The sequence below is a fragment of the Ochotona curzoniae genome, unplaced genomic scaffold (genome assembly GCF_017591425.1).
Source record: "Ochotona curzoniae isolate NIBS_2020 unplaced genomic scaffold, NIBS_Ocur_1.0 contig_1482, whole genome shotgun sequence".
NCBI classification, from domain to species: domain Eukaryota; kingdom Metazoa; phylum Chordata; class Mammalia; order Lagomorpha; family Ochotonidae; genus Ochotona; species Ochotona curzoniae.
Window position 1 is genome coordinate 6663045 of NW_024465100.1, and position 22516 is coordinate 6685560.

At 40.3% G+C, this 22516-nt stretch overlaps 1 protein-coding gene across 7 annotated transcripts in view; it reads right to left on the reverse strand.

The window, feature by feature from the left end:
* The window catches only part of ABCC9 (ATP binding cassette subfamily C member 9), a 101069-nt gene that overhangs the window by 15835 nt on the left and 62718 nt on the right, over nucleotides 1–22516 (reverse strand). For all 7 annotated transcript variants that reach the window (XM_040968394.1, XM_040968405.1, XM_040968398.1 and 4 more), the window contains 7 exons: nucleotides 20103–20199; nucleotides 18559–18779; nucleotides 17903–18051; nucleotides 17649–17718; nucleotides 15575–15732; nucleotides 12303–12395; nucleotides 5669–5771 (listed from right to left, as the gene is read on the reverse strand). In XM_040968394.1, coding sequence (XP_040824328.1) covers nucleotides 5669–5771; nucleotides 12303–12395; nucleotides 15575–15732; nucleotides 17649–17718; nucleotides 17903–18051; nucleotides 18559–18779; nucleotides 20103–20199 — 891 coding nt within the window. The remainder of the gene's footprint in view (nucleotides 1–5668; nucleotides 5772–12302; nucleotides 12396–15574; nucleotides 15733–17648; nucleotides 17719–17902; nucleotides 18052–18558; nucleotides 18780–20102; nucleotides 20200–22516) is intronic.

Sequence of the window (22516 nt, forward strand, 5' to 3'; positions counted from 1 at the left end):
CCCTGAACTTGGACATGGATGTAGAATCCAACCAGTCTGGAGTGTGTTTTATGGTTTACAAATGCCAAAGCTCAATCGAGACGGAGATGGACACAGAATATACTGCAGGGAGAGAGCTCTCCCCTTCTGGTTCACTTCCAAGAGGATGTAATGGGCCAAGATGGGGTCAGGCTGAAGCCAAGAGCCCAGAACTCCATTCTTGTCTCCCACAGTGCTAGTAGGAACCAAAGGGGCCATCATGCCACCTCCTGGGGTCTGCATTAGCAACAAGCCAGAAGCAGGGGCCAGGTAGGCGAGCCAAGCTCAGGCACTCTCTCCAGTGTGGGATGCAGCAGCTTATCCACTAGGCTAAGCCCTCATTCCCCAATTCTAAACAATTTACACCAATATGAATTTTTCTTTGTTCCAAAAGGCTAAAGTTATGCTATTCATTTCCTTGGCATCTCACATAGCAGTTGCTGTATAGGCTCAGGTATTTGGCGCAGAGGTTAACAGCAGCATTGCTGGGTTTGAGTGCCTGGCTTTGAGTCCTGGCTCCATTTCCAGTTTCTGCTTTCTGCTAATGTGCACCCTGGGAAGTGGCAGGTAATGCTTGTGGTCCTGGCCACCTACATGGGAGATACAGTCTGAGTTCCTGGCTTCTAGATTCTGCCTGGCTCAGCCTTAGCTGTTGCCAGGATCTGAGGAGTCAACTAGTAGATGAGATCTCTCTCTTTTCAATTTTAAAAAATAGGAAAAATAGATTTTGTGATAAGTTGCAGAAAGTAAATTAGAACCATAGCATTCTTCCAGCAATATGTTCCTATTTGATGTAAGGGAATGGCATTTGGCCTCTGAGACAGTTACGTTATGTATATATATGTTAAGGATTTGAGGCAAGAAACTTTATAAATGAATATCTATTATTTGCTTTCCATCAATTGACTTGTTGAGAGTACAAGTGTCATTCAGTCATGCAGTCTTTTAAAAATGTGAAGTCATAAAACTTCCCTGACAACAATTATCCATGAGCATTGCATCTTTAAGAAGTTTAAATGTAGATAGGTTACGAAGCTTCATATAACACAACATTTGGAATTTAGACCCTGCCACCTCTGACCTCATTTGAGATGCATTTTCTGGTCCTTCATTCTGCTCCAGGCACATCAACCTGTTACACATAAGCTTCATTTCTGCCAATGACATCTTCAAGGGCAAGTCCCCCCAGTCTCCGATGCCCAACTTCAGCTCCATGTTCTCACTGAAAGGCAACTCAAAATCACCCCTTTACAGAGGCCTGCCTCAGGTTCTAATCCCAGCCCCGAAGCTTTACTGTCTCCCACCGACTTCTACCTACCTGAACTGAATGTTTGTGTGTGTGTTGCCAGTCTGCTCCCACAGGACAGGGTCTTCGAAGTTTGACCACTACTATCTCCAGCCTCAGCAAGAGTGCCAACCATGAACCCTGTGAGGGCTTAGGGATTCTTTCTGGAGTAACTAACTGGACAAAGTCACCCTGTCATAAAACATCTACAGAGTTTTCCTATGAGCCAAGTACCTTCCAAATTAGGACTTCTCCTGACCTTGCTTTTAGGATTCCTATGAGTCATTTAGCTCCTCACCAATATCTTTTCCATATTTCAAGAGTTGGACCTGGCAACAGAGTGCAAGGATGCATATTTGATAAAGTGGGAAGCCCAGCACCAATTTTATAACCTATTAATCTCCCATCCAGAACTGTAATATGACTCTCAAAGTGTGCATAAATGTCAGTGATTCTTTTCTTTTCTTTCTTTCTTTTTTTTTTTTTTGAAATGAACAGCACTCTTACCTAAGCCATGAATTTCACTGTTCAGTTCCAAATGATGATTTTTTTGGAAAAACCAGTTTAGATATGTCGGGGAACTCATACAATTTCTGCCTTCTCCAGATGAAGAGCGGATCTGAACAGGGCCAGAGGAGAGCAAGAACACACTGCGGCACACCTGGCTACCGGGAGGCGCTGAACACACACAAGAAGCAGTGCCGCTCACTTTGGCTGCGGCCTGCTGACTCCAAAGCCTCTTTGCAGGATTTCTCTCTCTCTCTCTCTTGGCTTCCTGATATGACTATTCTTTTATCCTTTCACCACACAGCAAGACGAAGCCTTGGAACGACAGCCTTTAGATAAAGTTACACAATTTTTCGCACATGGCAACAGCAATGCCAAAGAGCTGGAACTGTTTAGTGCAGAGGGATGAGGAGAGAACATCACGCTGAAGCAAAAAAACGTCAGCAGCAGCCGAGGGCAGGCTGCGGTGACACATCGCAGAAGGTCGTGGCCCGCTGCCCCGGCCCCCGGAGGACCAACAGTCCTTCGGCTGCCAGAGCAATCCGGGTGGCCGCCGTCTCCCGGCGTCCCTACCAGCCAAAGCTTTCTTATTCTCTTATCCACTCATCCTTTTGAGCCGTGCGTGCGTCATGGCCTTTGATTTTTTGCTAATTTAAAAGGATAAAGGGTGCACAAGGCTACAACTTTAATATGATAGGGGAGAAAAAAAAAAAGCTTTATCCAGAGAAAGACTAAATTGTGAATGTCTTAACTCTTAGCAGGGATGAGAAAGAAGGGGAAGCCAGCCATCCAAAAAAAAAATAAATCAATAAGCAGGAGTCAGGGCTCTGGGACCCTCGGAAACACAATAGAAGGCATTCTTGTTCCATTTTCCCTCTCATGAGGATTTTTATATCAATAACAAGACATTGTTTCTCAAAGCCAGAACAGGGAAAAAAAGAGTAGCCATAGAGAGCTCGGGTACAAAGCCTGGAATTGGAGTTTGTGGGGCTTCTGATTCTGCATTAGGGAATCCTGCTAAATGCTCCCCTTTATAACACTTCAGTTGTGTTTGCGCTCTTAGCAAATCTGTGGTGTTAACTCACCAAGAAATATGGCAAAGGACAGAGAATGGAGTGGGTTGTGTTAGAGCTTCAGATAACATCAACACAGATGTACTGGCCCAGCAGACATTTCATTACTTAGTTTTGCAGTGACTTATAAGGCAGAACATGTCCAGTAATGGGATTCAAAGAACAATTTACACCCTAGTCTCCAAGGCCCTATACCTGAAAAAAAAAGTATTTTTGACACCAGAAGCAGTTATTTCAAGCAGAACGCGTGGCTTTCATGATATGGAGCTGTCCCTGGAAGCGCAGTAAGGAGGTCACTGATGCTTGTACCATTGCAAGGCAAGAATACTTCCCAACAGGAATGTTCTATTCAACTGAACTAGCACTGTTGCCATGGCACATGTTCGTGAATTACAGCATTGATAGTTAAATGGAACTATCTTAATAAAAACTGAGTGAACTCAGAACACACTGAGAGTCAATCAAAAAAGTTCCTATGTTGGATCTCTGGGATTGTTGAGAGGGATGTGTGTGTGCGTCCCTGTTTATCCCCATGAACTTACTGCCACATATACACACTAGACAGAGACATCATTCACAAAGGACTGCAAACTTGACTTGCTTAGCAGACATGTCTGAATTTTTTTTTTTTTTGGTATAAACCAACAAAAATTTCCTATCAAAGCTTGCCTTTACCCTCCAAAATAGATAGAAACATTTTTTTTTTGTGGTATTAGCTTTTACAGTTCATTGAAGGGATCCTTTAAAAACAAGACTATATAAATCAAACCTTGAAAGGATTACAATACACAGAAAGCAAAGAGAAATAATAGGAAAGGCATTGTAAAGTAGCAGAGGAATGGCAGATTTTACCCTTTTCCGAGTATCACTATGTTTTGTTTTCAGTAGGTGGAACTAGAATTCTCTTCTCTGTAGGTTGTCAGCTGCGCTCACATGGGTAGTACACTTTGGGCCAAGCGAAAGGAAAGAATTCTCCATCTGGCTGCTATCCCTATCTAATGTTGTTTGACCTCACGCTTGGAAATTTTAAGGTTCTAAAATCTCGTCTGTGTAGACAGAGAGCTTGGATTTCTTCAAGATTGGTGTTGGCATATTGGCCTCTACCTGCTGATGTGGGGCAGGAACTAGAGTCATCACAGGCACCTCAGGTTCAAAGCACACACACACTTGCCCCTTATGCACACCCTTTGGTTTCAGACCCACACAAGCCAGAGCAAAAGGTAACTATTATTTTCCCCTTAAGTTCTGGGGGATTCCATTTTCTGGATCACTCCTCTCAATGACAGCCATGACCAAGATTGGGCCTGGCCAAAACTCGGGCACTGGAATTCTATCACAGTCTCCCATGGAAGTGGCAATAGAGACCATCTTCCACTGCTTTCACAGGAGCATTCACAGTGGAGCAGCCGGGACTCCAACCAGCTCCCTGAAAGGAGATGCTGGCATTAAAATCAGAGTACTGACCCACTGCATCAAATACCTGTTCCAGCCTGTTCCATTTCAGCACCATCACATCTCCTTTACCATCTGCCTTTTGTCTGATCTGCTTGAGTTCTGAAACAAAGTCTGCATACAGTCCAGAAACTTTGAGAGTAGGATTATTCCAGTAGTATAGAAACAGCTATTTTTCAAACCAATAGATAACTAATTTCAAAAATTACCATAAAGTCATCATGTACACCAACACAGCTTATTCATGATTTCATAGAGCAGTGTGTAAACTATTCCTTCCCTGGGAGAACATCTCTCTCCTCCCTTCCCTTCAATTTCTCTCTAGCTGCTTAGCTTAAGAACTGCTCAATAAAAATAGGTAACATTTCCATTTTTTTTTTCATTCAACCATTTGAAAGACATTTTTGAGTGCACTTGTCTATCACAGTACTAGGGGATTAATATCATTTTTAAACCTAAGTCCAGTGCAATGGCTCAATGTCTAAAACCTCACCTTACATGCACCAGGATTCCATATCCAGTTTGTGTCCCAGCTGCTACACTTCCCATCCGGCTCCCTGCTTATGGTCTGGGACAGCAGCAAAGGACGGCCCAAAGCCTTGGGACCCTGCCACCAGCATGGGAGGACTAGAGAAGGCTCCTGGCTCCTGGCTTTAGATTGACTCAGCTCCTGCTGTTGGGATGATTTGGGGCGTTAACCAGCAGATGGAAGATCATTCTGTCTCTCCTTTTCTCTGTAAATATGATCTGCCTATCCAATAAAAATTAATAAATCTTTGAAAATACACTACCTAAAACTGTCAAAAGGTACATATATTTATTCACCCTTATCTTTGGCTGAGGAACTGAGAATCAAATAAATCAATATGGGAAGCCAAGTCCTCACAATGCCAAAGTTTGCTTGTTTTTCCACATCACATGGGGTAAAAGAAGCAATCAATGATCAATCACAGTTTGTGCTGATAGGATCCTCCACCAGCTTAACACACAACATGCACACCAGGTCTGTCCTGCTCAGTGAAGAAAATGAACACATCTGTTCATTGGTCACATGTGCTCTTAAAAAAATGAAGCTGTACAAATATTTGCCATTCCATTAACTTACATGGTCTAGAGACTAACACAAAATGTTGGGCTATTTGTCTTGCAATTAGCTAAAACATTATGGCAAATTTCATCCGTGACATAAACACACCTGATCTATTTTAAAGCCCAGAAAATGTGAGGCTGACGAGGAATCTCAGTGCAAGACAAATTTTTACAACTCTCAGCCTCTTTGCGGCAAGTCTCTCGTCTGTTTGGATTCCATTTTGAAATCATGAAATGAACGTACCGTTCTGACCTCCAGCCATCTGTTGGCAGCTGAGAGAAATAAGTAGGCAATGTTGTTTGTGTCTGTCAGTTCCAGCATACGTTGCTTAAATCTGGTCTCATGCCTGCAGAAAACAAAAATATTGTGATGTTAGCCACACAACAGGCGAAGTAATAAAAGCAGTCACACTCGCTACTGCACTATTTACTCAACAGAGCGACAAAGTGATGGGGAGCAATGACTGGTACACAGACTCCTATTTAAAAATAAAGACCAGCTATTACTGCTGGGCTGCATTTTTAGCCGAGATGGTGGTGTCAAGTGTTTCTTTTCTCACATCCCTACTATGCCAGTAGATCCTTTTGATGACACAGCTAAATATTATTTCACACATTTTCATATAGTTATTGTCATTAGCACTAGCCCTGCAGTAACCTTACAGTGTATAATAGATTCTACCTGCTTTTGGGGGATGGTTTATCTAACTTTTCCAAATGACATAGTTAACTGTTGGTGCTGGAGGAGAAACAGGAAAAACAGGAGCCTTTGCCTATGTCAGTGATACAGATGTTTCTTTTAACTTCTCTTTTTACCTGTTGTTTATGGCAACACACCATGGATGCTGGGGTGGCTAGAAATAGAGCATAGAAAGCTTTGGAAATGCCAAATGTTCTTTTAGTATCACTGTAGTCAAAAGATTCATAGCTTTTTGTAAGGATGATCATTGCACAAAACAAACTCACAAGATTCTGTGATACCTTGCAATTTGAACATTAATCCCTGACAAAGTCAGTTCATTCTTGATGCTAAACATCATACCAAATTCTGTGTAACCCATCTTAGAAGTCAAACTGAAAAAAAGCCTCTGTGTTTGAATATGTAAGACACCATCTCATTTTTTTTTCTAAATCTCCCAGAGGAGTCTGGTTTTGTTTCTTGCTTGCTTTTACCTGCCTTAACCTTAAACAGAAACAATGGGAAGTTGGCGAATTTAATCAAAATAGCTAGTCTGAAGACTGGGGAAATGGCAAATCAAAATATGGATCATTCCTTTGTGGTGGCCACAGTTTATCTCGTCTGGACTCTAGCATGTGCCACTTACACTTACCAGGCATAGTTGAGTTCCACTGGAAAGCCTAGAAGTGATTCTTACAGGAGAAGACTGTCTCAGTCTTCCAGTAAAACTGCAAAACTTCAAGATAAAGCATCCATGTTGTCCAAGAATAAAGAATTCCTAGCTAGGTGGGGTGCACACTTGGCCGTAGAAGCAATCCATATCAGCCAATATAAATCAGATACTTGATATTTATCCAATCAATCTGATCATTCCAGTATGCCAAGTCAGAAAAATAATTTAGTCAGACAGCAACATCTGATCAACAATGATCAAAGGATCAACACTCAGATCCAGATAATGATGTCAGCTGGAATTCTGTAGCCTTGTCCCAAATGCCATGCATCGTAGGGCCTGTGCTGAGTGGCAATGCTTTGGGGTGAGAGTTGTCCAAAGAGGATGCTTTTCCCCAGATGCCCCTTACAGGGACTAACAGGGTGACTGGAAGGCAGAAGGATTCCCAAGGCGGCTGGGTATCTGCTCTAAGTGAGATATCAGGGTAGACACTAGGAATGCACGCAGGAGTAAGATGTGACCTCTTCATTTCAGGAGCCCTTTCTCCAGAGAAGGAAGCAAACACTGCACCACCAAAGAAGGATGGTACCATGCAGGAGATCAGTTTCAATGATCCTACGCTTACAGTGTTACCTGCACATGAAGGTGGGGGGTGGCTTGTGGTAACCAGGGAATCAGTATGACTGGGAAAGGACTGGAAGGTGGAGTGAGGATGGGGAGGATGGTCTAAGTGACTTTTATGAGGAAGGAACTGGATTTTTCAGATGAACTAGTTATTTCAAGTAGTGAAAACAGCTTGAGCAAATGCATACAAAGGAGAAAGCCCATTACGTTGAAGGGCTCGCAGTAGTTCCTCTCCTTAGCACTCAAATTTGGGAAAAGGTGAGGAGACCAGCTGGATCAAAGCCAGTGGTCTCCCACAGCCTTGGTTCTGACCAAGTGTTTCATCTGGACTGCCCTTACACTCCCTTTACTTTGCGATGCAGCTTCAAAAAATGCTCTTAAAGGGTTTGTAAATGGAGCTGGCAAGGATGGGAAGCAGCACTAAGAGGGGAGGGGTGACATGCAGTGAACATTCTTTCTGTGTGTTTCTATTTGGCAAGAAACCTTCTGTTTTCCTAGTGGAAACTTTGACACACTCAGCCTGTATCTTTTCATCCACATCCAGCTCATCTTCTGAACATTCTTAGACCTTTATTCTGTCAGACAAAAAAAAAATAGGAAAGGTCACTGAAATCTCTATGATACTACTTTCGTGGTCAACTACTTGAGGGAGTTCACTGCTTCATGTGAGTACAACACGAACCCTGAACACAGAGGAGCAAACACAGCCCAATCAGTAAATACTAACTTTCCAAAAGGCTCAAGGCTCTGGGGACTCTGCAGCTTGAAAGAAAGAACAGATGGATGGAAAAGAACATGGGCGATTGCCAAGCCCAAGTTCAAAATGTAAAGAGTCTAGAATTTTATCCATGATGGCAGGGCCATTCCTTCAGTTCCAAGACTTTGTTTTGTTTATAGAAAAGGCCAATATTCATGGTATTTAGTATTTGCTTTGATTATGAACTTCAGACAATCTACTTCTGGACGTAGGTAGTTCTGGATACAAATTAAGCTATCTTTGCCTCTTCTAAGTCAGGCATTGAAGTTTCACGTGTAATACCAAGAATTATTCTAATACAAAATTAGGAAAAGTAATGCTGAATTCTGCCCATGGTTCCAGTGAAGAAGGCAAACAGATAATGTGAACCTTGGCCCTGTGTTAATTTCTACTTTCAGTCCAAATCCCCACTTCCCTTCAAGGTACTCTACACGATTCTTGCCCTTGTCACATTAATAATGCCTTACCTGGCCTTTGGGGGAGAAGACAGAGGCTATTAGCTGTTGAATCCTTGAACTCCCTACCTGCTTTCCTGACGCATTTAGCACGTTCCCATCCCTCTGGAGAACTAAGCGCCAATTCCTCCTGTTCAAGCTCAACTACTCTCTCCACTTGGACAGCTAAATGCCACCCTGCTCATCTGACATAAAAATCTGTGCCATGAGCTGTGCCATTCTGCCTCTATTTCCCCTTCTTCCCTCAGTCTTCACAGCTGTCCCTATCATTGTCCTCTTAGGAATAAGCAGATAGCAAAAGCCTCTTTGTCCCTCTCCTGACTCCTTCTGTGGTCAGTGGAATCTCTTGGGGCCTTTCCTTGCTATTTCCATGTTCCAATTTCCAGTTAATTTTTCAGTGCTCTGAATTCTGACCTCAATCCTCTGCACTTTACCAATAGTGCTCTTGCTAAATCCACCAGAACTGACTGCCAATTCCAATGGACACTTTTCATTCCTCTTCACCCTATTTATGCCTTCACTACCATTGACCGTTCAATTTCTCCATTAAATGCTTGTTTAATTTCAACACTGATTTCCTGCCTAGTACTTAGATGGTTTATTTTCTCAGCTGACTAGAATTCTTCTTTCAGGTGGGAACTGAGTTCTGTCCTGCTATGTGGTAACATTTGTCACTGTCACATCACTGAAATCCAATCTTGGGAGGAGGGATATGAAACCAATGATGTTGTCTACAGTACACATGGAGCAGACATAAGCACAGCTGATCCTAAAGCCTTCTATGTTTGATCTAGGTAGAGCTAGATATAAATGTTTGCTTATTAGAAGGCATAATTAATATGAAGGGTCATCAAAAACACCAGATGATCACTTAAGGTCATCCGATAGCCACTAAGGTGGCTTCAAGTTCTTAGATGCTGGGTTTGCATCCTCTATAGTATATGCAGAACATGAGGTGAGTCCTCAGTGAATTATCATTAGCATGACTAACTTGTCTCATTCACAGCATAGTTGGGCTTTGAGGCAACTAACATGCTAAAATAGTCCAAAGATCAAAGTTGCTCAGGCTTAGATCAGCCTTCTTTATAAGGCATTGGTTTGGAGCTGATTGTGTCAACCTGACCCATGCTGGGGTTGGCTCGGATCTGGAGAAGGTCAAGAAGATTTTGAATTGGAAAACAAAAGCCAACACAAAAGTCCACATCAGTCCTCCTCTTCTGGTGATGCTGGCTGATGAACAGACTTCCAATAGGATCCTCCCAAATGGAAAGCCTTGGAAGCACGTCACAGGAGATGAGGTCCAACAGTTTCGGAAACATTAGTAGGGACTAAAAGGTTGGAAGGTGGAGTGTTGGATTCATTCACAAAACATCTGAATAGCTATTGTATGCCTGCCTCAACTCATATTCTGGAGATCAGGATCAAAGATACACCACCAGCTGCTCAATCTTGTGAAGGAATGCAAACACACAAGTAAGTCATTCTGAAACCATGAATTCTAGGATACAGAATATCCTTAAGAAGGATATCTCCACCCTGACATTCAGAGGAAACTCCCCATGGTGGACGATAAGCATGAACGGACATTGTAGCAGTAAGAGAAGCACTGATAAGCCTGACATAAAGGGAAATCTGGAGGACAGGTGACACATTCTGGCTTATTCTGGAGCATAAACTCAAGTGGGCAAACTATCTAAATTGTGAGCACCTGGAAGAGTCTGCTTGCCATGAGAGCTTTTCTGCCTGCTTGGTGCTGGTCATCTAAATAATTTGTCCAACGTTTTTTTTTTTTAGTATATCCATGTTCCCAAAACTAATAAATAAAGAGAATGAGATCCAAACTTACCTCCTGCATTGAGATTTGTTAACACATTTGTATACCCAGCTGCAACCACTCCAAGAGTCCACCATACCGCATCAGAACCTTTGTTCATTAAGAATCACACATCCCTTCGCGCTAATCTATAAAGTCTTAAAATTTGTAACTCAGAAAACTACTTACTGATGAACAAGCTTTGTCCTAATAACCAGTCCCTTTGTACCTACCTTATGTCCCAACTATACTGTATTGTTTTGATTGCACTGCAAAATGGAAATCTTCATGTTTTTGCACATCTATTGTGTCTCTCAACTCTTCAAGATTTTTCCTTCATTATGTCTTGATTCCTTGGAGATTCGATGCTATACTGCTTTCTGATGCAGTTGTTTCTTGGGACTCATAATAGTTCACTGTATTTTTTTTTCATAGTAAGTTTTTTTCCCATTAGACTGTGGGCACCATAGACCAGAGTCCAGGGTGGCTAGGAAGCTGAGATTCTATACATGTGTATGTGTGTATATATATATACACACATACATGTATATATATATACATATATATATATACATATATATATACACACATATATATATATATATACATATACATATATATATATATATACACACGAGAGAGAACACACAGTTACTTAGTTCCAGGCATTTTCTCAGTTTTTGAAAAAAAAAATCTGTTCTTACAGGGCTTATATTGGAAAGACAAATTGCAATTTTATAAGTAATAAAACACAGATAAGAATACTGATATGCAAATGCCCCAAAAGAAATAAACTGAGAACCTGGCAGGCTCGAGAAGGCAAATGGTGGCGCCTTCAGCTGGAGTGGGAATGAGTGTGGTCGAGCAGCCACAGCAGAAATAGTTCCTAACATATATTCAATGCACAAGTCAATTTCTTAAGCCAGTTAACATGAAAGGATTAAGGTGGCTGAAAGCCAGTCATCCTTAATATGGTATATTAATATCCTAGGTCATTCTGGCTACTACTAGAGTATGAATTTTATCTTGATATGCATGTCACTTGCCAAGCAGACAGCTCTGACATCCCCAGCAGGAGGCATTGCACACGGATGGGGACAATCCAGGTACAAGTGTGAATGCTTCATGATGAATTAAAACTTTCTGTACATCCTTTTGTCTTCTAACTCCATTTTACATTTTTAGAATAATGTTCTTAGGTCAGAGAAATTTGTGCTTGAAAGCAGTGCATTATTTGCAAATCAGATTACAGAAATACAGAATACTTTACAATGTCATTTGCCCGGAAAAAGTGAAATTTTCAATAATAGCACCCCTTTTTCTGATCTGACTTGACCAGGAAAACAGGGCTACATCATTTTTGGAAGGTTAAGAAAACATTCCTGAGCTAAAGCTTGGGTTATGTTGGTTTACAAATATTAAAGAAACAGAACAAAATTTAAAATAACTTTGCTGCTGTATTTATTTTGCTTGTATTATTATGTGTACATTTGTTCTACCTTGTTTATAGAGTGCTGCCCCCATAGTCACTCACAGTGCACGGTGGTTAATCCTCCTGCAATAGTTGAATCTGTCCTACTATTTAATGTGATAAACTGACTCAGGAGGAAACTAACGTTAGGGGATTTTATCTAAGTTATACAGCCAGTGCTTCTCAAAAAAAAAAAAAAGTTGCTTCTTTTCTTTCAATTCTTGTTGACACATCGGAATAATCATTCAAAATGTTGAGCCTTCATTGCCAAGTTTTCTTACGAGTTTACAAGGCTGTCAGGAACAGAAGGGGCCCAAAACATGGGAGCAATTCCCAGCTGTTTGTAGGTACAGATATGTTGATGATGTAATGGCCTAGCCAGCAAAATCAAAGTATGTTTACTCACCGAAAGGCTCGGATGGTGGTGAGTCCTTCAGCTGTCTCTGAGAAGTGACAAAGCAGCGGAAGTTGGGTGCTGTCATCCAGTTCCTGGAGGTCCCTGGGGAGAGAAGGGCAAAAATAACCTTCAGGATGCCAGGACCCCAAAACCATCATATTCATCCTAAATGAGGGCTATCTGGCATCACATTACTGATTGCCTTTGTGACTACGTGCCCCTAGCACTCAACACAATTGTTCATGGTGGGACCAGCGCAGTAGCCTAGTGGCTCAAGTCCTCGCCTTGCATATGCCAGGATCCCATATAGGCACTGGTTCATATCCTGGCTGCTCTACTTCCCTTCCGTGTCCCTGTTTGTGGCCTGGGAAAGCAGTAGGGGATAGTCCAAAGCCTTGGCACTCTATACCCACATGGGAGACCTGGAGGAGACTCCTGGCTCCTGGCTTCATTGGCTTAGCTCTGGCCTTTGCAGCCACTTGGGGAGTGAACCAGTAGACAGAAGATGTTTCTCTGTCGTGTCTTCCCTCTGTAAATCTGCCTTTCTAATAAAAATAAATACATCTTAAAAAAATCATTCATGGTTTTACAATCTAAAAAGGAAGGGGATGGTGGGCGTGTAAGGAATCCAGGGTCAGGTTGACTCTAACATGTAGCACTATACTATGAACTTTGTGTAAGTGCTAAGCCTTGGGCTTTATGATTTAGCCAAGGGCCATTTTGTTACTTATAATATTATTTGCAGGCAGCACAAGATTGGAAATTTAATACTTAACTTGATGTATATTTGTTAAAATCTGAGTTCCACCTACACTTACTTTGGCAGGGCCAGACCAAATGTTTTGATAGGATTGACACGACCCACTTGTTGGACACTGGCTACCCCTGTCAGCTGAAGTATGTGTCTATGGGAACACAGAGAAATGATCTATACATTTGTGCATAGGAAATTGGTAGCACTTTCTTTTGAGCAAGAAGAATTTAGATCAAACTTCACGTACAGTGAAAGCCCCAGTAAGATGTAGCACAAAAACGTGCATTCCAACCAACCAGATAATTCAGTAAGTTGAAGGTAGCCGGTGCCTATAATCCTTTGGGTGTGTGGTAGTGAGAAAAGACTGTGTAAACAATATAAACTTGTACTGGTTGGGCTGAAGTGTAGAGGATTTTTAATGGGCTCAGGGGAAAACGACTGAAGACTAAAAATAAAATTATCAGAGCTGTGCTTAGTCACCATAACTTAAGAGAGTAGGCAAGGACCAGTTAGAATTGTCTATATAAGAAGTTTTTTTTTTTCTAATTCCAGTGTTATATTGTTGTGATTTAAAATCAGAATGAAGCACCAAAATAACATATTAAGCAGTTTTATACAGTGTAAGGGTTAATTCGTTGTAACAGCTAAGTACTAGATGTGACGTGGCTCTTACTAATTCAGCAGATTTGAAAGGTGACAGTGCTATTTTTCAGGGTGTGAATAGACCAAATGAATTATTAAAAAATGACTTTAACCTCTTTGAATATTAATACCTGTCTTCATGTAGCTCCCACTGAAGTGTAAGTAGTGTATATATGATATTAAATGAAAGGAAATATCTGAATCTTTTGATAAACATGCATATTCTTGACAGCTTTTCTTTATAAGCAAGCAGTTATAGGAAACAAGTAGAAAGCTGTATTACATGTTTTACAGCATCTTCTTTTCATTTTTTGTTCTCCCCTACACTTTTCTAGATCTTCAGCATTGAGGGAATCAGAGAAGCAGAACTGACATCCACCTGCCAGACTAAATGCAACTGAAAAACTTTGTTCCATCATCTTCAGTAATCAGTTTGGACCATCCCGACATGCCTGCTGTCGTCCAGGGTGCAAGGCGTTTTCAGCCTGGAGTTTCCAAAACAGGCTTACTTATTTGAGAAACTGCAAGTGTTGGAGATGTGGAGGGAAGGACATGAGAAGGACTAAAAAGCAATGTGCAGAGTCTTACTTTCAAACCTAAAATCAATCAGGGATCTGTAAATTTGACATAGGCAGCAGGTGGTGACTACATTAAAGTTTGTGGTAAAGAAAAACATTGAGAAAAGACACACCTTTGTTTGCAGAACAGTGTTTTGTAAACCTGAAAAGGTGAGAGCGCAGCATAATCTTGGATTCGCCCAAAAAGGAAACAGTTATTGATGGATAATCAAACTTTGATGAATTTCCTGTAATCATATTTCCCTTTTTAAAGTCTTAGTGTAAGCATGGTGTAAGCAAGCATGGTGCACAATCCATTATCAACATGAACTTTTCTAAAAACAATTCTCCCCATGTATATTTTGCACAGCTTATTCTCCACTAAAGAACAGAATTGACCATTTCTAAATTATAATGGACCAGGAACATTTATCCAAGCTCTTTTCACTCAAGTGCAAATGAGTGCAAGATTGATTTAAGATGCAACTGTTTGATAGTAGGGATGAAAAGGCAAGGGCAGATTTGGAAAGAACCAGCAGTAATGAGGTAACTTTGAAAGCCTCGGCTCCGTCGGGCAGCAGCAATGTAAGTAAAAATAACAGGAAAAAATGAGGTTAATTTGATGAGTAGCTGCTGCTTTTCGTTCAGAATCTGCAACAAGAAAAGGATAAGGATGAAGAAACATCCTAGATGTAATATGGATCCCTCACATTGAATGCTTCCTGACCTAATGGTTAAGCTCAAATGTGGGTCCCCAACATTGGAAAGACTCTAATCCACAACCCTGAGGGAAAAACAGCTATCTTTAAAAAAATGTAAAATGTTACATAATTGACTCAGAGATTTCCACTTGCAAGCTTTCCCTGTTCCTTCATCTTCTCTACATGCAATTCATGATCAATAGTTTCAACTTCCTAAGTCAACTCAGTATGTCTTCGAATTTTAGCATTCCTTTTTAAGGAACTAAAAATTTTAATCTTTTCTCTACCTTTGGAACATACCGGTATTTACTCGCTGTTTGGGAGTATGTTTGATTTTGTAAATTGTCTGCCAATGTCACATTCAGCAAAGGGACCATGAAATGAAGAACTTGGCAGGGTTATTGAACTTCAAACTCAAATAGGTGGATTCACATGTTAATACCTGTCTTGAACTACATAAAGCCCAGACAATTAAGCACACTGACCATTCATATAAAGACTATTTTCATGTTAAAAGTAGGATGCAATTCTAAACACGTGACCATGAGACAACACTCTAGCAAATGCAGTTTCCAGAAAAATCAGTATTTAGGCTTATGAAAAGGCAGAGCATACAGCTTTACATACTTAGAGGCAACTCGGAAGTATTTCTGGATAAAATAGAAGGCAACTCCAAGGGGCACGAGAGCAACCAGGAACACAGGAGTGGCGTAGGAGATCATTCCGATGGCAGACAGGCAGAGCAGTGTGGAGCGAGTGAGAGATTCCAGAGTTGGCGGGATATGCTATGGGAAAGGTAGTTTGAAAGAGAAGCACATTTTAGGGCAAATGAAATGTTGCTAAGATAAAAAAATCCTTTTCATTTTTAATGTTAAGTTATATATTTAACTATAAAAGTAACATACAAATAGTTCCATCCCATGTAATTCTTCATTCATTGTCCTTAGGGTAGTATACATGTCTATTTATAAATGTACACAGCGCTTATTCCTAGCTTAGATATTTTATATGTTACTATGCTATAAATAGTGAAGATGTTGTTATACTACAAGTCTTATTCCACCACGTGCTTCTTCGACTTTATTGGGCAACAGATTACAGAAAATACAAGCCTACATCTTTTTGATAGTAACATTAACATGAAAAAAAAAAAACCAAACCCCTACACAGCTCTACTGTGAGGCATCTGAATTTCCTGCAATTGCTTGTTCATATTCTTTGCAGAATTCTAATCATTTATCTTTTCCTCACTGATTTTGAGAAGCTGTTTATATTTTTTGCCTATGGTCTTTATTTTACATTTTAAACGTGTCTTTGGTACTTTTAGCCCAGTTAAGCCTTGCAATGTAGAATATTTTCAATATTTATATTTTATAGTTATTTCTGTTAGCCTTTCCCTCTGTTTCTAAAGGTCTCTGCCTTACTTCAAATCTTAAGGTGCAAACGATTTTTCTAACTCTATTGTCTGCATTTTATATATTTTTGTATTTATGTAGTCATATTTATTCTATTTACATTATGGATAACTCATTACCCCAATATGTTTGCTTGAAAAATTCTCCTTTTTAAATCATTCAAGATGCTGCTTTTAGCTGATGTTAGTTGTCTGCACCTGACGATTTTGAATTGTCCATTTTTAAGCTACTTATGTATGAGCAATGCAGTCTATTCATATTATTTTTTAATCCTAGGGAAATTCTCTTTATGTAACATTCTTATGACTTCTGACATTGCTTGATATATTTTTGCCATATTAGGGTTTTTTTATGTTGTTCTTACCATGGTTACTCTTGGTAATAATGAAATTTATTTTTCACTAAATTTTTTCACTTGCTGACTTAAGTTTCAGATTTTCATATGAAGTATTTCATGTAGACATTCTGCTGTACTTTCTAACTGGCTTTTTATTTTACTGATTGGTTTGAATGCTCTAAGTAGCAGTCTGCCTGATAAATAAGTGTGTTATCTTTTCCAATATATATTATTTTAGAATTATTTTAGGGGGCAGTGTGACCTAACTTCAATCCTGTGAAAACACCCAAATTTGTCTTCATGCTCCTTAGCTACAAGCCTCCAACATTCATTTTCTAAATTGGAAATAATTTAGGAGTCCCTAATACCACTCTGGCAAGCTGGAAAGGGCCAAGGCTGGACTCAACAGGCTCATTTCTCAATCATTCCAGAAGTTCTGCTGTGGTGTAATTTCAACTTCAGAGTCTGGTGTCTTCCACTTTTAGCACAAACCTCTGGAGTCCTAAGGATCTTAGATTAAACAGAGCATCCTTGGGATATTCCACAGACATCAGATTCTTTAAAGTCTTGAGTGTCAACTTTTTATTGAGCAAGAGACTGACTGAATGTTGCTAAACTTTGAAGAATTTACTACTGTGCATGGAAATACACACTAATAAAAATAACTCCTTTTTATAATAAAAACTTCAAATGTTAATTCATTTTTTGCTGTTTCTCTTTATTTCATGAGGATTCTCTTAAGTGTCCTCGTCTACATACACAAATTAGTTTCAATTAAGGTTCTTCCATTAAGTCATCATTGTCATGAGTAATATGGACATGAATCTATGCATGCTTTCATGTAAATGTGAATCTGTTATTATTAATAGGGACCATGTTCTATCTTATAACACCTAGATTAGTTGACACAGAGAAGTTCTTTAAATTTGGAAGTCCCTCATATACTCACCTGATCAATGATGTTGGTGTCAGCTGAAAAGCGATTGAGGATCAGTCCCAGGGGAGTGGTGTCAAAGAACCTAGACAATACAGAGTGACATGTGTGATCACCCTAGACTCTGGACCCTGAGTACAGTCACAAAAATGGGATGTTCGCTACTCATCTTCAAGAAACACATATTCTTCAGACTTTCATATTTTGCTTAAATTTTATAAATCCTATGCTTCTGTGTATGGGAGTGAGAAATAATTGCATGTTCTTACCTTATTGGCCCCAGAATGATCTTATTGAGGAGATTGTGGTGAAGGTTTTTGGCAGCTGTGAGACCCATCCATTCAACGGTGAGAGATGTCACAAGGCAAAGGAAAATGCCTGCGCCACAAAGTATGCTAAATCCGGCCACATAGTAGGTCTACAAAGTCATCAACAAGAAGCACATCGAGGATTAGCCACTGAAAACCAAACCTTAAAGTCACACAAAAGCTTAGCTTCCTGATCTTGCACACAGCGGAAAAAGTGTAGGTGAAGCGGTGCAGCCTCCTCTCATGTTTGGAAATTTAATTTTGGCTTTCTACATTGAAAAACACATAATTAAATATCAAATATCAGAACAAGAAGAGTTGCATTATGTATAGACATTTGCATACAACATTTCTATAGTCTGTACAAAACGTGTACTTAAACCTTTTAATTCCAATCCGAATGTCATCTTTAAATGTCTAAGATAAACTTTTAAAAATAAAACAACAATAGATACCATTTTTAACACTCTCTATTTCGGGTCCTATTCTAATTGGTCATTGAATTATCAAAGAAGTTCTCGGAAACTGGGGAATTGGTGTTGCCCTAAGTAAGAGAACACCACTGTTAAGCTCAACATTTCCTTGATGATTTAAAACCAGGACTGACTCCATCCTACCTTGTCAGTTTTCTCAGTGTTATACTCCGATGTCCATGTGGCCAGCCAATAATCTATTGCCACAATGACCGAATGCTTCAAGAGCTTCGAGAAAATCATCAGGAAGAGCAAGAAGAATCCACCGGATGTGAGGTATCGCCAGCAGGTTTTCCAGGGCATCTTGGTCCTTAGCCTCATTACAGTGGACATGTTATCATCTTCATCTTCCTCCTCCTCTTCCTCTACATACAGAAAACCCCTTGTTTAAAACTACAGGTGGGCACCAGAGTGTGAGAATTGTTATTATCCTCCAAAAAGGAAATCCCACCCATTTCAAGCTTTCAGAAATTTAAAGTATTACTGTGAAGACATCTAATACTTTTAGTAAGGAAAGCTTCCAAAGTATTTTTTTTTTAATAGGTGAATGGATGAATGACCAAATAAATGTAAAATTTACGTCTGGATGGGATAATTGGCTAATTTCCACATCAAATTGACTAGAAGTTTAGACCTAAAGCTTAATAAGTTATTCAAAGTGTATCGCCATTAAAACCTGCCCTGCACATCTATAGTCTTTGACCCAGAAATTTCTGAATTTATGAAACAGAATGAGAAAACCATCTCTGAAACTGTAGGCAGCCTGAGGGACACACTCCTTGCTCTCCACAGTCCCTTTTAGGTGTGAGTAGGTTGGAAGCTCTTGGTGGACAAAGCCAAGAGAACATTGGGCAGGGGAGGTCTTTGTAAATGCTCCAAGCATCTGGACATTCCAAGACAGGTTATCCTAACAACATACTCCATCACCGGAACCTACAAAATCAATTCGATGATTAAATGACTGTTGATGTGTTTTCCATCCATTGTTTCTCCAAAGACCATTTTATTCCCGATCGCCCCATGCCACTGATCTATACTGACCTAGCTGTGGTCTGGAAGGACAGATTACTTGTCTTTCATTTAAGTGTTTTCAGACCGTGCCATCAAGAGACTATGGATATAATAGGGATACTGAGCATCATAAAGGGTCCTGATATTGAGTCTTGTCATATTGTTCAAATTTCCAGCAAATCTTTGCTACCAGTTATACTTTTTAGATGCAAAAACTGAAATGTAGTATTTCTTGATATGGTGTCATAAAAACCTTAACAGGACTTACTGAATGACTCAAAAAGAGATATTTTCAAGATGTTTTCCACAATGTGCATTGGCCATTCATTTCTGAATGACTGAAATATCATTAAGCACTTGATTTAGTCATTCTACCAGACCTTTATTTTTCTGATCAAGCATCTAAGCCTGTATCTAGACCACTGGATTCTGTTTTCAGTTCTTTCTTACTCAACACAAATACACAAACACACAGCATGTGCAGTCCCTCAAGGCACCTGTTAATGAATTACATACACTTTCCTTGACTCCTAGTTTCTTCATTGTCAGTATCAGGTTTTGGATGTAGCCTTTGTTTCCCTGTCAACCACCTAGTTATTCCCCATGGAGCCACTCCTACCTCAACCACCAAAGACGGACTTTCCCCGGCATTTTTCAGATACAAGGGAGAAAGGTACCTTCATCTTCATCCTCCATCTGGGCTTTGGCCTCTCTCGAATACATGGCCCTTCGCAGAGTTTTCCTCTCTAGAGTGGTTTGGTCAGCTTCCATGTCCTATAGGAAACAGGCTGCTGTCATCCAAAGTCCTCACAGCCCTAAGAGACATCTGAGCTGCCACTGGGTGAGCCACATGTACAAGGGGTTAGTTCTCTTTCAGGCTAACAGACACACTGCTTGCTATAGAGACCGACAATTCCTGTTGCAAAGACAGTTGTGTGGACAGTACTTCCATAATCAGAGGTACAAGAAGCAGCTGTGTAGGGAATGCTTTCGTCATCAGAGGCGGAAGGGCATTTTGGAGATTGAAGCAGGATGAGGGCTGTACATCTTGCTTTCCAGTCAAATAAATCCATGAATATTTGAAAAATGTGAGTGGTTCTAGATTGGTTAAACTTCTGTGAGGTATCTACTATAATGAATTTCTAAACCAGGCTGAGGTTCTTCAAAATCTCACTAAGAGAGCTCTAGAAGGGAAAAGGGGAAAGGACTTCAGTAAGATTTGAAGGCAGGTGGGTAATTTTAAAGAAAACAGACAAGAACAGTACTTGGGTTGCCTTACTGTGCAGAAGCAAGCTCCCGAATCAGGAAACGAGGGGCTCTAAACGTTCATGGAAAAATATAATTGGAAGATAAGTCTATTTCCCTGCAAAAAGAGCTTTGGAAAATGTGCTTATCTTTTTCATAATAGGCACTTCCATACATTTTTGGATCACTCCTCATGCACGAATTTCAATTCTTTCCACTAAAATACACAGTGTCTTTTAATTTCTATGAAGTATTAGAAGGAACAATGGTGTAGAGAGGGGACAGATGGCCAGAACGACCCTGTAAGACAAAATGGATGCTGCAGACTTGTCCCCTGTCCATGAATGGGAGAAGCACATGGCTTTCTCCAGCCCCTGGTTCTCAGATCCTCGACCCCTGGGCTGACCTCAGGACTGCGGTAACAGTAGGACTGCCATCATAGCGCAGATGAAATCATGTTCTATGGATCAGTCTGGAAAGCTAACTGTCTTCCATCTCCACAGGGAAATGCAACACATTCCAAGCAGTTTGGACCCACCAACTTGGAACCTATGGTAACTTGGGAGCTTCCTGTATTTGCCAATACAAAGAAATTCCAGAAAACCACAGTTTGACTGTTACATCAATACACTAAAAAAAAAAAAAACAATGGGTGATCCAACCCTAGGCAGTGGCTTTGGTGGCTTTTTGCTTCATGCACCTTTATAAAGTAAAAATGGCTTCTGAACCAGATGCTTAACAAGAGCATTTCATATTAGTCTTTACTTCTGTCTAGTGATAAGAAAACATTTGTGAAGGAGTGTCTAGGTGAAGCCAACTGTTCCTCCAGGAAACAAAATGGGCCTTGATAGAGAGGCAGACTGTGTCCTGCAATATTACACACTCAACAGAAATCTGTCTGCAAAAACTTCCACAAGAGGAGTGAGCATTTGACATAGCAGCGAAGATATGATGCCCTCAGCCTACATCCAAGTGCTGATGGCAAAGTCCTAGTTCCAACTTCTGACTACAGCTTCCTGTTACTGCAGACCCCGGGAGACAGATCATCATTCAAGTGATTGGACTCCCGCTACCCACAGAGAAACTTGCATTGTGTTCCTGGCTCCAGCTCTGGCTCTGGCTTAACTATGGCAGCACATTGCCCATCCCCACCCTTCTGTCAATCTCTTCTCTTCATTTATAATTTTTAGATATTTTTCTATGGTATTCTGGTAGACTCACTCCCATGGTATGAATTCCCTAGATGCAGGTACATTGAGTACCTTCCTTGTGTTAGGTGTTAGTAACCCCTTTCGTCTTCAGAAATGAATGCCCAGCAGGTGCTGGATTCGTTCTAGTTTCTTTTGGCTCCATTCCACCTCACAACTGACTTGCCCTGTCCATACCCCAAGTTACTCCCTATCTTCCTCCACTGATTTATAACCCTGTAAATGTGTCTTTAATTATGGAACTATGCTATCTCAAGTGATCACTTCATTTCTAAACACAATTTAATGGACTTTCTTCCTGGCTTGCTTAATATTATTACTGTAATATTGGGCCAACAGCTCTCATTTTTTTTTCCAGATTTTCTTTCCAAAGTAAACTATAAATTATCCCATTCCTTAAGCTTACATCATATTCTTTTGTCCCAGGCATTTAGATCACTGAAAAAAATGTCATTTGGAGCCCTCCCCAGTAAGTTTATAATCAAGCTTCCCACAACACAATTCCTAAGTGGGTACTTGCTAAACATACCTTGTAATATTTTTCTTGACAAATAGCGTCATCGTAACAGTTACTGCTATGATTTGTTGTATGCTACTCATGGAATTACATGTACTTATACATTTTTCTTCTCTGCGTG